Below are 13980 nucleotides of genomic sequence, written 5' to 3' on the forward strand. Positions count from 1 at the left end.
TCACATTCAAATGGAAAAAGTTTTGGAAAACAACACAAGCATGAAAAATGTTCCTAGAGGTGCCAATGAAAGCTATAATTGGCCATTTGATAACCCCTATGTTGACTGGCAGCCTACAGAAGGCTCTGTTTGGCAATTACACTGGGTTTTTATGCAATTAAAGTTTTACTCCTAACCAGAAGTTCACAAATAAGCACCTGCTTTGGGGACACTGAGAGCAACATCCAAGGGGTTGGCGAGCAACATGTTGCGCATGATCCACTGGTTGGGGATCACTGTTCTATAATATATACACTTTTTGCATGCAACATGCATTCCTATGGGAAGTGTATTTATGTACAGGTGAAAGTTAGAACCATTTGATAAATATGCTTCTAAAAATCCCATAGGAATGAATAGAAACTGGGTGAGTTTATGTATTAAGCTCTACACTCACATTTTGATAAATCTGCCCCTGAATATTTAGTAGCATTTAGTATTTCCAATTGCACAGCTTAGGGAGTGATCAGAACAAAGTTCAGTTTTGTCACGGGTGGGGGGGGAATAACAGTTTTATTTGTGTTCAAGACTAATTTAGTATTTCCAATTGCACAGCTTGGGGAGTGATCAGAACAAAAGTCTGGAACATTCTAGTAAGCCAAATAAAAACCAGGATAAATAAGAAAGGCCAGTAACACCCAAAATGAAAGGATTTTGCATTCAAGTATCTAAAAAGAAAGATGGCTCCATGAAAAACATGGCTGATTTTCAGATACAGTTGTGTATTCTTCGATCTCTTGCTCATAGGAAGGCCTTCTCCTGCAGAAAAGAAAAGCAGCAGTTTGACATTAGGTAGCAAATTTATCAGTCTGAAACCAGGGCTCACCACTGAAAAATTTAACCACTTTCTTTTTATTCCTATGGGATTTTTAGAAGTCTATTCAATGGATGAAAGTTAAAGTTCACCATCAAATAATATCCCTCTAAAATCCCTTAGGAATGGAGAGTGAGTGAATTTTTCTGTGGTGAGCTTTAATTTCACCCCCCCATATGTAAGTCACTCAAAACAACTAGCATAAGCAACAATCGCATTGTGCTAAAATTCATAATTACAATCTTTAATACTTTTGTTGTCATTGGAATGATATAAAATGCAAATCTTTTACTTTGTGAAAAAGTCTCTACAGTGAAAAATGTGTGTAGTTGCATTGCGTACAGCAAAACATATTATGCTCTTTGGAGCTGGTTGGCTTATTTACATGTGATCAATGTCTTCATCTACAGATTTGCTCGGAATTCTTATCCTCAATAAGAAGTTTGTGGTCTGGAAACACCTGCAGTCTTGCAAAAATACTGCATCTTCTGTGTTACCCTCTTTTATTTCACATTCGTCATTTAAAGACAATTTGCTCATAAGTCCATTTTGTCTTCTGTTTTAGATTTCCTTCTGTTTTTTGCACAGCGGAAACTCAAGTTATCTGAGGCTGAATCTGGTGTATTACCCATTCTATAAAAAGAAAAGCAAAGAAAAACCACATTAGAATATTATTCTGATTTAACCCCGCAGTTTTTTTTTTGCATTTATCCTATTTTCTTATTAAACGCTTACAACTTAGCTATGTGTATCCTGCTGCAATCAACTCAGAAATACTCAAGTGTAATAGGTTGATTGTGCCACTTAGTGATTTCCCTGGTCTAGCAAACAGATCCCAGTCTCAATCAGCAATATGAGAAAATGGGTAGAAGAATATGTGCACTACTAATGTTAGGATTGCAGGGTGAGTTGTTGGCTGGCTGGTGAGGAATGAGTTAACATGCACTGGCCACGCAGCCTATCAGAGTCAGGCATAGGTTTCTTAAACCCCCCTAGGTGCACTCCCCTTTGCCAGTTCAATCAAATCTCTTACACAACCAGTACCTTTGCAAACTTTCAGTATTACCTGGGAGCTGAGCTGTGAGTAGTCACAATAGTTTCAAACCGTTTGCCTAGCAGCTTTTGTGCAGACTTGTTACTCTACTTGTAAGCCAGCAGCTGCACCCGGGAGCTGTGCATGTTGTTACAATTGTTTCCAAATCAGCCTAGCAGCTATCCTGCTGGCAAGAAGTCAGACTTGCTGCTTTGTTTTGGGTCTCAAGCAAGGGGATCCAGTAATAGTGTAACTTTTGCCTTATAACAACTAAACAATTTCATATTGTATTTAGAAATAGTGACATCAAGGGCCAGAGGGATGATATCAGAGGTGGGGTGATGATGTAACAGGCAGGGATGGCCCAATTCAGGGATCAGATAGGAAAGTTTTGTCTGTGTTTGTCTGTGGCAGTTTTAAACTGGACAGCTCATATAAAAACTTTATTGTCCAGTTTAAAGGACAAGTAAAACCTACATTGTACTATATCACCCCCACCCAAATGGCATCATGTGTACTGCATATATCCCCTCTGTTTGCCAGTGCCGTCACATTTTTCAAATAGCAGCTTTCACCCTGTAGCCATTTTCCCTCTGACATATCATCATTACATTTAAATCTACAAACAGCATACATGCACAGAGACCCATATTTAGCATACATTTTATCAATAATGTAGGTTCACACAGGCAGAACTTACTTTGAGAAAAAGTTCTGCTTGGATTGAGCACGGTAACGGTTAAGCTGAGCTCAAGAGGAGGTTAGAAGAAAAAAAAAATAGGAGCAGAAAGCTAGAGCTGAGTTTCTATGGGAACCAGCAATGCAATGTATTCAATGGCTGCTAGACTGGGGAGTGTGTTTAGCAATCTGAGCTGGGAAGAACTGGGCATGCCCACAAGCCAACAGCCTAAAGGAAGGGGCGCGAGTGGTTTAGAGGAAGAGAAGCAAATCTAACTGATTAAGGCAGTGGTTCTCAACCTGTGGGTCGGGACCCCTTTGGGCATCGAATGACCCTTTCACAGGGGTCGCCTAAGACAGTCGGAAACACATATTTCAGATGGTCTTAGGAATAATTTTATGGTTGGGGGTCACCACAACATGAGGAACTGTATTAAAGGGTCACGGCATTAGGAAGGTTGAGAAACACTGGATTAAGGGGATAATGCAGCCTTACTCTTAACCTTTGAACAACCAGTGCCAGATATTTAAAGAAAAAAAGCAGGAAAAAGTAGTAAATTGGCCCCCAAGAATAGGAACAGTATTTATTAGAGCAATTTTTTTTTTTTACAATGGCCTTATAAAAGTGCAGTAACAATGCAACAATGCAAAACAATATAAATTTGCTTAACCTCAAAGGAAATTTTCTTTTACATGTATTTCTTTTTCATAACTTAAAGGAGAACTTAAGCTTAACAAAGTATGTAGAAATTCTGCACCATAATTTAATAGTAAAGATCTGTGCCTCTAAAGACGTCCCCAGTAGCTCCCCATCTTCTTTTCTGCCGATTCACTGCACATGCTCGGTGCTGCTGTCCGTTACTGAGCTTAGGGACCAACTCACAATATACTGTATATATAGAATATAAATGTAACAGTATAAGGCTGATAAGTAATTCATTCAGACCCTCATTACATGGCAGCTTTAAAACCATTTACAGCTGCATTACAATATAATAAGCAACTTATGAGACAAGGCAACCCTCATTTTCTGCTAGATGATTTGCCATGACCCCTAAGCCTAGTTTCTCAACAAAACTAGGCTATAGCCAAGATGGAATAAAGGCTTTTTTAATCTCAGTACATCCAAATGGTGCTGTTTATTATATATATTCTTGTCACTGACACTTCTAACAAAATTTAAGATGGGGAGCTCTTGTCTGAAGACCTTAAAGAGTACTATTATAAATATAAATTCTGCATCTTGTTGGTGCAGCAAGTTTAGTATGTACAATGCAACATTTCCAGCCATATTTGTTTTTTCAGGTTTACTTCTTATATAAATGGATAGTGTTGCCCCTAACAAATATAATAAATAAGTACTGCTCTACTTTAGTTTGCAACAGCTGTGCATGGGTCCTGCAGGTGCAGACCAGGTTAATAAACACCCCTTTACATCAGTGTTTTGTGATGACAAAATGAGCAGCCAATGCAAAAAAAATATGGACAACAGTGGGCTTAGTACATTCCCTTCACAGAATCCAGAACTGTAAACAGGTGCTTAGCAAGTTACCTGGTTGTTACCCGTGCTTTGTGATTGGCTGAGCCATCCACAGTATCAATCCATGAAGCCCCACGGAGAACATACATATTCTCTTTATTTTGCTTTTGAGCCCTAGCAGATGTGTATTCAGTGGCTGTCCATTCCCACGTGTTCCCTAGCATGTCATACAGGCCTAATAAAAAACACAAAAGATCATAATTTCATGATAGGATAAATGTATGGCAAACACATCAAGGCAGGTATATTGTCATGATGTTGGTGGTGCAAAGGTCATTACTGCTGCCTTGCCCCCTAGGTTCAATCCCAGCCAAAACATTATCTACAAGGAGTTATTCTCTTATCCACATTGTTGCACAGGTTTCCTCTGGGTACTCCAGTTTCCTCCCATACACCAACAGGAATGATAATGTTCTTCATATAAATGTGATATACATTTTTGTGCTGCAGAATATTGTTGCCACTATATTAAAAATTAAATCACAATAGGAGCTCTGTAGTGAATTCATCCAGCCCTGTATACAGTCAGTATGACTGTACTCTTAGCATCATAAATCAATAAAAAAATTAAATCTAAAGAAAAAGTTGTGAAAGCATGAAACCATACACAAAGGAGACCTTTGTAATTAATCAAAGGTTGCCAAAAGCCTATGCAGTTTGGCTGCCCACATCAGTTATCAATCAGAGCTAATTACATATCCAAAGTACATCAAACAGTGAAATAATAACAAAGGAAACTTATAAATATACATATTTTGCTGGAATCTACAAAACATTGGTTCTTTTATTTTACAAGAAAGATTTCTTTACCATACTCATTTTGTGCAGGAAAAGCTGCTACAGGAGATGCCCCATGATAACCATCTGTTGCAGTGTCCATTCCAGGAAATGTGCCCTGCACATTAAAATCTCATTAGTAAACAAACTTCAGTCTGAAAGGCTGGGTAGCACCAGGCAAAATATTATTTGAAAACACAACAAATCAGGTGAAATGTGCATAAATCCAGGGATCTAATTGCATCAATGCATCTCTGACAAATGAACTGTTATGTGCTTTGTATAAACAATTATTCATATGAAGGAGCATAACCTGTGTCTGAGGCATGGTCACCCTGCAGCAAACCTCACCTCACCAGTTGATGGAAACTCCAGTGTACTCCAGTTTTGCTGGTTTAATTAGCCAAAACATCAGGCAAACATTGCAACTATCACACAGGTTAAAGTAAAAGGAGCAACAAGCATTAAACAGGGTGATTCTTTATTTATCATAACCAATCCCCAGTAATTGTTGAAATGCTGGCAGTGTCAATTCTTGTTCTTCCTAGGGCATCTTAGGGCTGACAAAAATGAGTACTAGTGCTGTCAGAAGTGAATGGGAAGAAGCAGGGGCTATCTTATGTGTTTTTATGCCAGGTGAAATATGCCAGCAAATAGAATTACGTGTGTTATCAGTCTCAAAAATAAATCAGGTACTCAAGTTAAATATTTTGTATTTAATTATCAGGAATACAAACCAAAAGGAAACTGAATTTGACTTGAGTACTTTAAAAACAAAACACTTGTGTATATGGAGGCTTGGCAATTACAATGCAATATTATAATCAGTGTTACAAAAGTATATAAAGCATGTAGGAAACGAAGATTATCACAAAAAGAGCAACAAATGGATGCAGAATGTTTATGACCTTGTAACATGAGAGTATCTTTTTAATGAAAATGTATTTTCCAGCAGATAAAAATCAAGGTTGAGCTAGCTGAAACAAATTGTTTCAGTGTGAAATGTTTTATTGTAACCTTCACACTTACAAGCATTTACTGTGATATTGTAACAGTGCTTTCAGAAAATGCTTAAAGGGGTTGTTCATCTTTAAGTTAACTTTTAGCATTGTCCTATTCCTAGCAACTTTTCAACTAATCTTCATTTTTTATTTCAGTTTTTGAATTAGTTGTGCTTTTCTTCTGCCTCTTTACTCCCGTCAGGCTACAATGTTAGTGTTACTTTTAAATATATAACTTTCTATTCAGGCCCTCACCTTTTCGTCTCTCATACAAACCACTGCCTGGCTGCTAATGTACACTGGACCCTAGCAACCAGATACCTGCTGCAATTCCAAATCTGAGAGCAGCTGAAAAAAAAAAATCTAAATAATTAAAAAAAAACATAAAAACTAATTGCAAATGATCTTATAATATGAATGGCTACATCATACCAAATGTTAATGTAAAGGTGAACCTCCCCTTTAAAGTAAAACGATCATTACTGTAGCATACAAGGAACTGGACCAAACAAAATAACACTATGAATTAAAAATTAGGGACACTGCCAAACAATCAGATCATCCAGATATCGCCCAGCTCAGTGTGGGCAATATCAGGGAAAGATCCACTTGTTTGGAGAGATCTTTACGTGTGTGGCTACCTTTACACAGTCCTCCCACCACAGCTGCAGACTGGGGTAAACTATCATTATATTTGATACTAGTGCAATACGCACATGTGCATAATACAGAATCCAGCTGATGTGCATGCACTTAATAAGAGCCAACCAAATTTTATCCTAAGCAAGGGTCCTGTGGGAAAACGTGCTCAATATTTGCATGTGCGTGTCCCAGCATGACTGCCTGCACTGGGTTTAGGAACCCGCTGCAGTGTCTGACAGCCCACAGCAGCAGTCGGAGGGGGATAATTTTTATGCCACAGGTGCCCTTTAAGACTGTGTCACACAAGGTAGTTTCAGAAACAGATGAGAATGCATATGCTGGTCCCTCTACCTCATGTAACAGTAAAAGAGAAACAAAGATATATTTTAATTACCTGCCAGAGATTGGTGCGGTTGGGCTTAAATGTATTTCCCCATGGATACACTTTACCTGGAAGTACATAGTTTTATCATCTGTAGATATTGAATTATTTAGAAATACATTCACCTTAAAAAAGCAATTTAGAAAAAACAAATTAAATGTTTCTAACATACCCTTAAGTCCTCCTCTTGCAGCAAATTCCCATTCTTCCTCTGTAGGTAGCCTTTTCCCAAGCCACTTGCAATATGCTTGTGCATCATTCCAGCTAACCTGTACAACAGGGTAGTCCAACTTCTCTTTTATACCTGATGCGGGGCCGGCAGGCTGGAAGTGGTAAGTAGAAATGTTCAGAATTTCCCTATCATTTTATTAAAGCTGCTGATTGTGACCCTATTCAGACTGGTGTCTTCCTGTATCCCTCAAAATTAAAAGTGCCTCCATCTCAGTCAATTACTCAACTACCAATTTATAAAAATGGTCCATTTAGGTATATTATATTTCTAGTTTAATCATAACTCAAAACAGATATTTGGTGTGATTCCAAATACAGTACAAAGCTATATCAGTGGGCTGTTAGTTAGCAGAGCCTTAAAGAAACAACCAAACATACGTAAGGGCACAAACAAAAGCTAAAATTCTTACCTGACGCCAAAAAGCTCTTTCTACCGGAAGCCACCATGGAGCTGACTTTTACGCAAAAGGTAAAAAGAGAGGAAAGAAAAGACAAAATTGATAAATAGTATAATATATTAGGTTGTTTGTACTTATATAACCAGATTGCAAAAGCTATTTTTTAATTTATACTTTTAACTTCTTACTGGAGATTCAATCTGTAAGGATCTCTATTGAGGCGGTCCAATAGGATTTTCAAAGAGAAAGAAAGATTGCCAGCGCTTAGTTTGCCTTTAAAAATGATTTTTTACAAAGAATGAGGCGTTAGTACCACACTTAGGCCAAAATATGTAAGCTCACGTGCCATGTCAAGGCCCCTCATTGTATGCGAGTCCTACACTGTCTAATGACATTGAGTCTGTGATGCAATTAAAATAAAGTCCCCCAGCAAACAATGTGACTGAGTAGTAAGACCCTGTTGCACCTACCTTTAGCTCAAAAAGGCTCTAGTGAGAAAGCAGGGAGCTTTTAAACCCCAGCTCATTAGCATACACATGAAAGCTGGGGTTTAAAAGCTCCCTGCTCTTTCAGCAGCTATTTCTTTACAGAGGTCAGCGTTTTTTTTTCCTATGAGGCTTCTGATCATCTGAACAAGAGAAATATGGGGAGACTTAAGGGTACTATTGAGAAAACTGAAGGTATGCCTGCAGCTTGTGATTCACTCTTTATTAGCCTTTCCTTCTCCTTTAAAGTTAATAAAGGGAGTGAAGTGGCACAGAAGTTAGCATTGCTGCCTTGCAGAGCTTGGGTCTTAAATTTAATCCCAGCAAAAACATATAGGAACAGTTCCTGATAAAGTTGCCCATAGTGTGTGTGCCTAAATGTGATGTGATGTATAATCTCTGTAAAAGTTCTGTGGAATATGCCAGTGCTATAAATAAAGCATATTATTAATCAAACACATGTTCAACTTCAACTTCCTTTCTCTGCCATAGGGAAGTAACAGATCATTATGAGATAAAAAGACTTAATTGGTGCAGTCCTGCTGCACATGAATAGGTCCATAACAATATAGAGGTTCTTTTTGAGAAAACTAAATAATAATAAACTGTTTAGTATTTCTTAGTTGATCAAGAAAAAAAACAGCTTGCTTATTTCATCACACTACTCTACGGGACAGATTTATTAAAATGTGAGTTAAGAGCTTAATACATAAAAACTCACCCACGTTCAATTCATACATGTGTGAAACTTAGAACTCACCATTTGATAGATACGCTTCTAATAATCCCATAGGAATGAATAGAACATGAGTAAGTTTTTATGTATTTATGTAAATGTCTCTAATCATGCTGATTACTTATTTGCTTGTCTGTTTAACTTCTGATAATTGAGGGACATAGAGGTTAGTTTCATAAAGGAAGCTGAAAGAGCATCATTATTTACCTCCAGTTTCTGAGTAACTTTTTTCTTCAGTTCCTCTGATACAAAGTCTTCAAATACAAAACTCCACCCAAATGCCTCTGCTTCAGTCTTGTATTTCTTTGCCCGCACAAATTCCCTGTAATCAGTAAATATTAATAGAAATATATCAATATATATCACATAGCAACCATACAGACACATATCAATCATATATGAATGTGTACTTATAATATTTTAGATATGGTTAGGCAATTTAGCTAAAACATATTTTTGATGGTATAACCTTTTAGGAGCATGTATAAAATGGGTATATTTGCATCTCCAACTCTGGCTAAAAATGTAATACTGTACTGTCTGAATCCTATACTGCTGTAACATATAAAGGTAGGGGACCTGTTATGCAAAATGCTGGGGACCTGAGGTTTGTCAGATAAGGGGTCTTTTCGTAATTTGGGCCTCCAAAAGTCTACTAAAAATAATGTAAACATTAAAAATAACCAATAGAATTGTTTTGTCTCCAATAAGTATTAATTATGTCTTAGCTGGGATCAAGTAAAAGGTACAGTTTTATAATTACAGAGAAAGGCAATCATTTAAAAATGAATTATTTGATTAAATTGGATTCTATGAGAGATGCGCTTCCCATAATTTGAAGATTTCTGGATAACAGATTTCCTGATAACTGATTCCATACCTGTACTAACAACAGGCACTATTAAGGAAGACATTATTAGCTGTATGTGATCATGTATAATCAATTATAGTAGAAACATAGTCCCATATGTTGACACCATAGTCCCATATGTTGTGCCAGCACAGCACTGCTCCTTTCACTTTCATTTGCTGATTTTAATTTGTATGTGAGATATAGAACCCAGGGGAGCAACTTAAGCATTTTGGTAAGACTATTTTGTGAGTTAGGGAATATCTGGTTTTGTCAATATGTGATCCTACCTGAAATCTTTGTTGGTAACTGGATACTTGTCAACAGCAAAAGGCAGAACTTTCACCTGCCTGACAGGGCTTTCACCATCTTTACCATCAGAGGCCTTTGTTCCCATATCAAACTGTCCTCCATCAAGCTGTACCATGTTATCAGCATCTTCGTGGCCTGTTGGGGATTAACAGGATTGGTTAGGGCTCTGGTACACGGGGAGATTAGTCGCCCGCGGCAAAACTCCCTGCTCGCGGGCGACTAATCTCCCCGAGTTGCCTTCCCTCTGCCATCCCACCGGCGAACATGTAAGTCGCCGGCGGGATGGCAGACGCGGCGGCGCGATTTCGCGCAAATCGCCGAAAAAGACTCGCGAGGCTTTTTCGGCGATTTCCCGAAATCGCCTTGCCGCGTCTGCCATCCCGCCGGCGACTTACATGTTCGCCGGTGGGATGGCAGAGGGAAGGCAACTCGGGGAGATTAGTCGCCCGCGAGCAGGGAGTTTTGCCGCGGGCGACTAATCTCCCCGTGTACCAGAGCCCTTAAACTCTGGATGAAATGCATTTCTTTGATACAGATCTAGAGTGGTTACTGAAGTGTATTCATAAAGCTAATTTTATGTTTAAAAGAACAAAAAAAGTAAAATCAATCAAAGCACCTAGGATGATCACTGAGTGAATATCACCTGAAAATGTGCCAGCATGCATTAGATGCACAGTAGGAGAATCATCTATTGCAACCCACGGTGATCCTGCTAAATTATGTAGCCCTTAGCACAACAACCTAAGAGTTTTTTTGTATAAAAGTGTATAATGTATTTTCCCTAATATAACCAACCTTCTGTAGCCAGCAGTAACAGAACTACAGCTCTCAGAATCACACTACAAGTAAAGACCTCACTGGGAAGTGCAGTCTAATTCAGATGAAGGGTCACAGGATGAATAACCAAAATCCCAGATGTTTCACTAACACACTAATACCTGCTCTAGTGTAGTAGTTAATAAACTACATTCATAACAGCGCCAATTAAGGGAAGCGGATCACAACCAAACGCATTAATAAAGTCACACAGACCAGATTGCTGCTAGTTTCACTCACCCTGCGTTATCCCTAAAACAACCAGACCCAGCAGAACCACAATTGTACCGCTCATTCTCACGATTGAACTATTCCGTACTGACATATAACTCTGCCAGCCAATGGCTTTATCACAACATGACCTTTTTAAACCGGAAGCTAAATTCGCCGCCATGTTACTTGGGGAACTCAGTGTACACTTTGTAACGCCATCTCCCTGGAGGAATAGGTCTCTTACTGTGGTAAAGTTTAGCTATCTGGGATCTGCACTGCTACTGAGGATACGAATACTAGTTACAATGATTATCGGGAATATTTGGAACAGAACCAGATTTGAGCGGTGTAAAAAGGGGAGGGTGATAGTAAACCCATTTTTGCTTTGCACCAACAAATCAGTTCATGTTTGCTGCCTGTGCCTGTGCTATTCTTACTTTTCCCAGAGCCACCATGGCCGTGCATATTTATGTGTGTCTGTGGTCCCAAGATATGCCGCTGATTCTGTATGCTACTTAATTTGGTGTGCGTGCACTTTTGATATATTTGTAGTTTGACACAAGGCTTTCTGCTCTCCCTGCCAGAGACACTGAAAGTGCACTGACTGCATAGTCATTTAATCCTTGGCTCTCTGACATTTTGGCTGTGAAATAGGGTTGCCACCTGTCTGGTCTAAAACTGCCTGCCTGGTTGTCTTAAAGGAACAGTAACACCAAAAAATGAAAGAGCTTCAAAGTAATAAAAATATAATGCACTGTTGCCCTGCACTGGTAAAACTGGGGTGTTTGCTACAGTAACACTACTATAATTTATATAATAAGCTGCTGTGTAGCCACGGGGGCAGCCATTCAAGCTGGAAAAAAGGAGAAAAGGCACAGGTTACATAGCAGATAACAGATAAGTTCTGTAGAATACAATAGTGTTTTATCTGTTAACTGCTATGTGCCTGTGCCTTTTCTCCTTTGAATGGCTGCCTCCATGGCTACATAGCAGCTTAGTAAACACACAACTTTTTCCAGTGCAGGGCAGCAGCACATTATATTTTAGCTACTTTTATACACTTTCATTTTTTGGTGTTACTGTTCCTTTAAAGGAGACATATTGGATAAATGGAAAAAAACCCTAATTTTGTTGGCAGCTATGAATAATATATGGTGCTGGTTTCACTTTGGGCTAAAAATGAATCCTATCTGTAAAATGACCCCTTTATTGGAGCTCCCTATAGATCGTATCACTTTTCTGTCTGTGTTTCAAATGAAGGGTGGGCGTGTCCTAACATACCCTGCCAGAAGCATAGCAGGAGGGATAGCCAATCACAGCCTTGTACTCACACTCGCAAAAGACAGGCTTCAGTTCCCTATCAGGTCAGCCTAACTGCTGATTGGTTCCTATCCTACAGTGTATCTGTGGCTCCCCTGTACACCCAGAGAATTCAGCCAGCAGAAAGTGAAACAGATGGACTGGACAAGTGGGGGTTTTTGTGGAATTTCTAAATAAATCAGTTGAAACACAACTTTTTTTTAAGCACAATCCTTCTATATTTAGAGGAGTATAATTTACTGGTAAACGCTTAATTTTTATATGATAGGTCTCCTTTAAAACCTTGAAGGACATCATAGCCTGTCCCTAAATGTCATAGTCACTCCCCCAAACATCATTGGCATGCCCCCTGATGTCATCCAGCCTGCCTGGATTGCTCTGAATTGAAAGGTGGCAACCTTACTCTGAAAGAATTGGTAAGTGGAAAGTCTGGTATTAGTCGTCTAAAACTGCAAATACCCAAGAAACCACTAAAAAAAATGTACATTCCAAAAATGCTCAGGGAAGCAGCCCTAGTATGTTTACATGAATTTAGTTAGATCCTCTTTACACTGGGTACAGGTTGCCAAAAAACTGATCATTTCTCAACTTAGCCACCAATGTGTTGGGTCAGATAAGACTGATCCATTAAAGTGATACTGACATGAAAAAACTACTTTTCAAAATATGAATGTACATAAAAAGTTGCCTATAGGTCATGTTGACGGTTTTTCGCTGACAGGTTTGGTTTTGTAAGTAATTGTTACTTGAAGTTCCTAAACCTGACTGTTTTGCCAACCTGACTGTCCCTTCTCAGCCTGTCAGTTATAGCTTCTAATGCTAATGGCCTCCTGCTGCACAAATATGGCAGCCCCCTTATAGGGGAACACGGGGGATCAGACAGGTTATGTAAATGCCTCAGGCAAATATTTTTATGGCAAAATTATAAAGTTCTTGCAAAGACAATGTTATGATAGATGTAAAAAAAGATTTACTTTCTGGTGTCAGTATCACTTTAAAGTAGCCAGTTCAAAGCTAATTGCCAGTAGAGTTGCTATTGTACCTTCCAAGTTATAACCTTGACAAAAGTCCTTAGGGCAGTGGCACATGGGGACATTAGTCACCCACGATAAATCTTCCCTATTACGGGCAACATGCCATCCCACCTTAAAGGGCCAGTTCAAAGGAATTTTATCTCAATAGGGCTAGTGCTGAGCATAAACAAGGGTCAGGCTTTAGCATGAAAATGTGTATTGTGAAATGTGTATATCAAAGAAATTAAACTATATTGTACTGCTGCCCTGCACTGGTAAAATTTGTGTGTTTGTTACAGAAACACTACTAGAGTTTATATAAATACCCTGCTGTGTAGCCATGGGGGCAGCCATTCAAATAGAGAAATGGCACGGGTTATATAGCAGCTAACAGCTAAAATCTGTAGAATACAATGGTGTCCTATCTGTTATCTGCTATGTATTCTGTGCCTTTTCTCCTTTTTCCAGCTTGAATGGCAGCCCCCATGGCTACACAGCAGCTTTGTTTTTATAAACTATAGCAGCATTTATGTAGCAAAAACACCAGTTTCACCAGTGCAGGGCAACCGTAAATTGCAGGGGCGATTCTGGGCATATCGCCGCCTGAGGCAGCTCCTGGATGCCGCCCCCCCCCCCCCCGCTCCCCAGCGCTTACCTTCTGAGCGCAGGAGCAGGTCCGGGGGCGGTGAGATCGCTAGTG

General features: G+C 39.1%; 1 protein-coding gene across 2 annotated transcripts; it reads right to left on the bottom strand.

Annotated features, from left to right (window-relative positions):
• Window positions 1-533: 533 nt before the first annotated feature.
• On the bottom strand, window positions 534-11589 carry sumf2 (sulfatase modifying factor 2). 2 transcript variants are annotated; one of them, NM_001016106.3, is given in 9 exon segments: window positions 534-1486; window positions 4117-4279; window positions 4915-4999; window positions 6919-6974; window positions 7079-7229; window positions 7548-7592; window positions 8964-9078; window positions 9897-10053; window positions 10975-11066. In NM_001016106.3, coding segments are annotated over 9 exon segments (954 nt in total). In that variant the 5' UTR covers window positions 11060-11066; the 3' UTR covers window positions 534-1389.
• Between the last annotated feature and the right edge of the window lie 2391 nt (window positions 11590-13980).

This window comes from Xenopus tropicalis, chromosome 2 (genome assembly GCF_000004195.4).
Source record: "Xenopus tropicalis strain Nigerian chromosome 2, UCB_Xtro_10.0, whole genome shotgun sequence".
NCBI lineage: Eukaryota > Metazoa > Chordata > Amphibia > Anura > Pipidae > Xenopus > Xenopus tropicalis.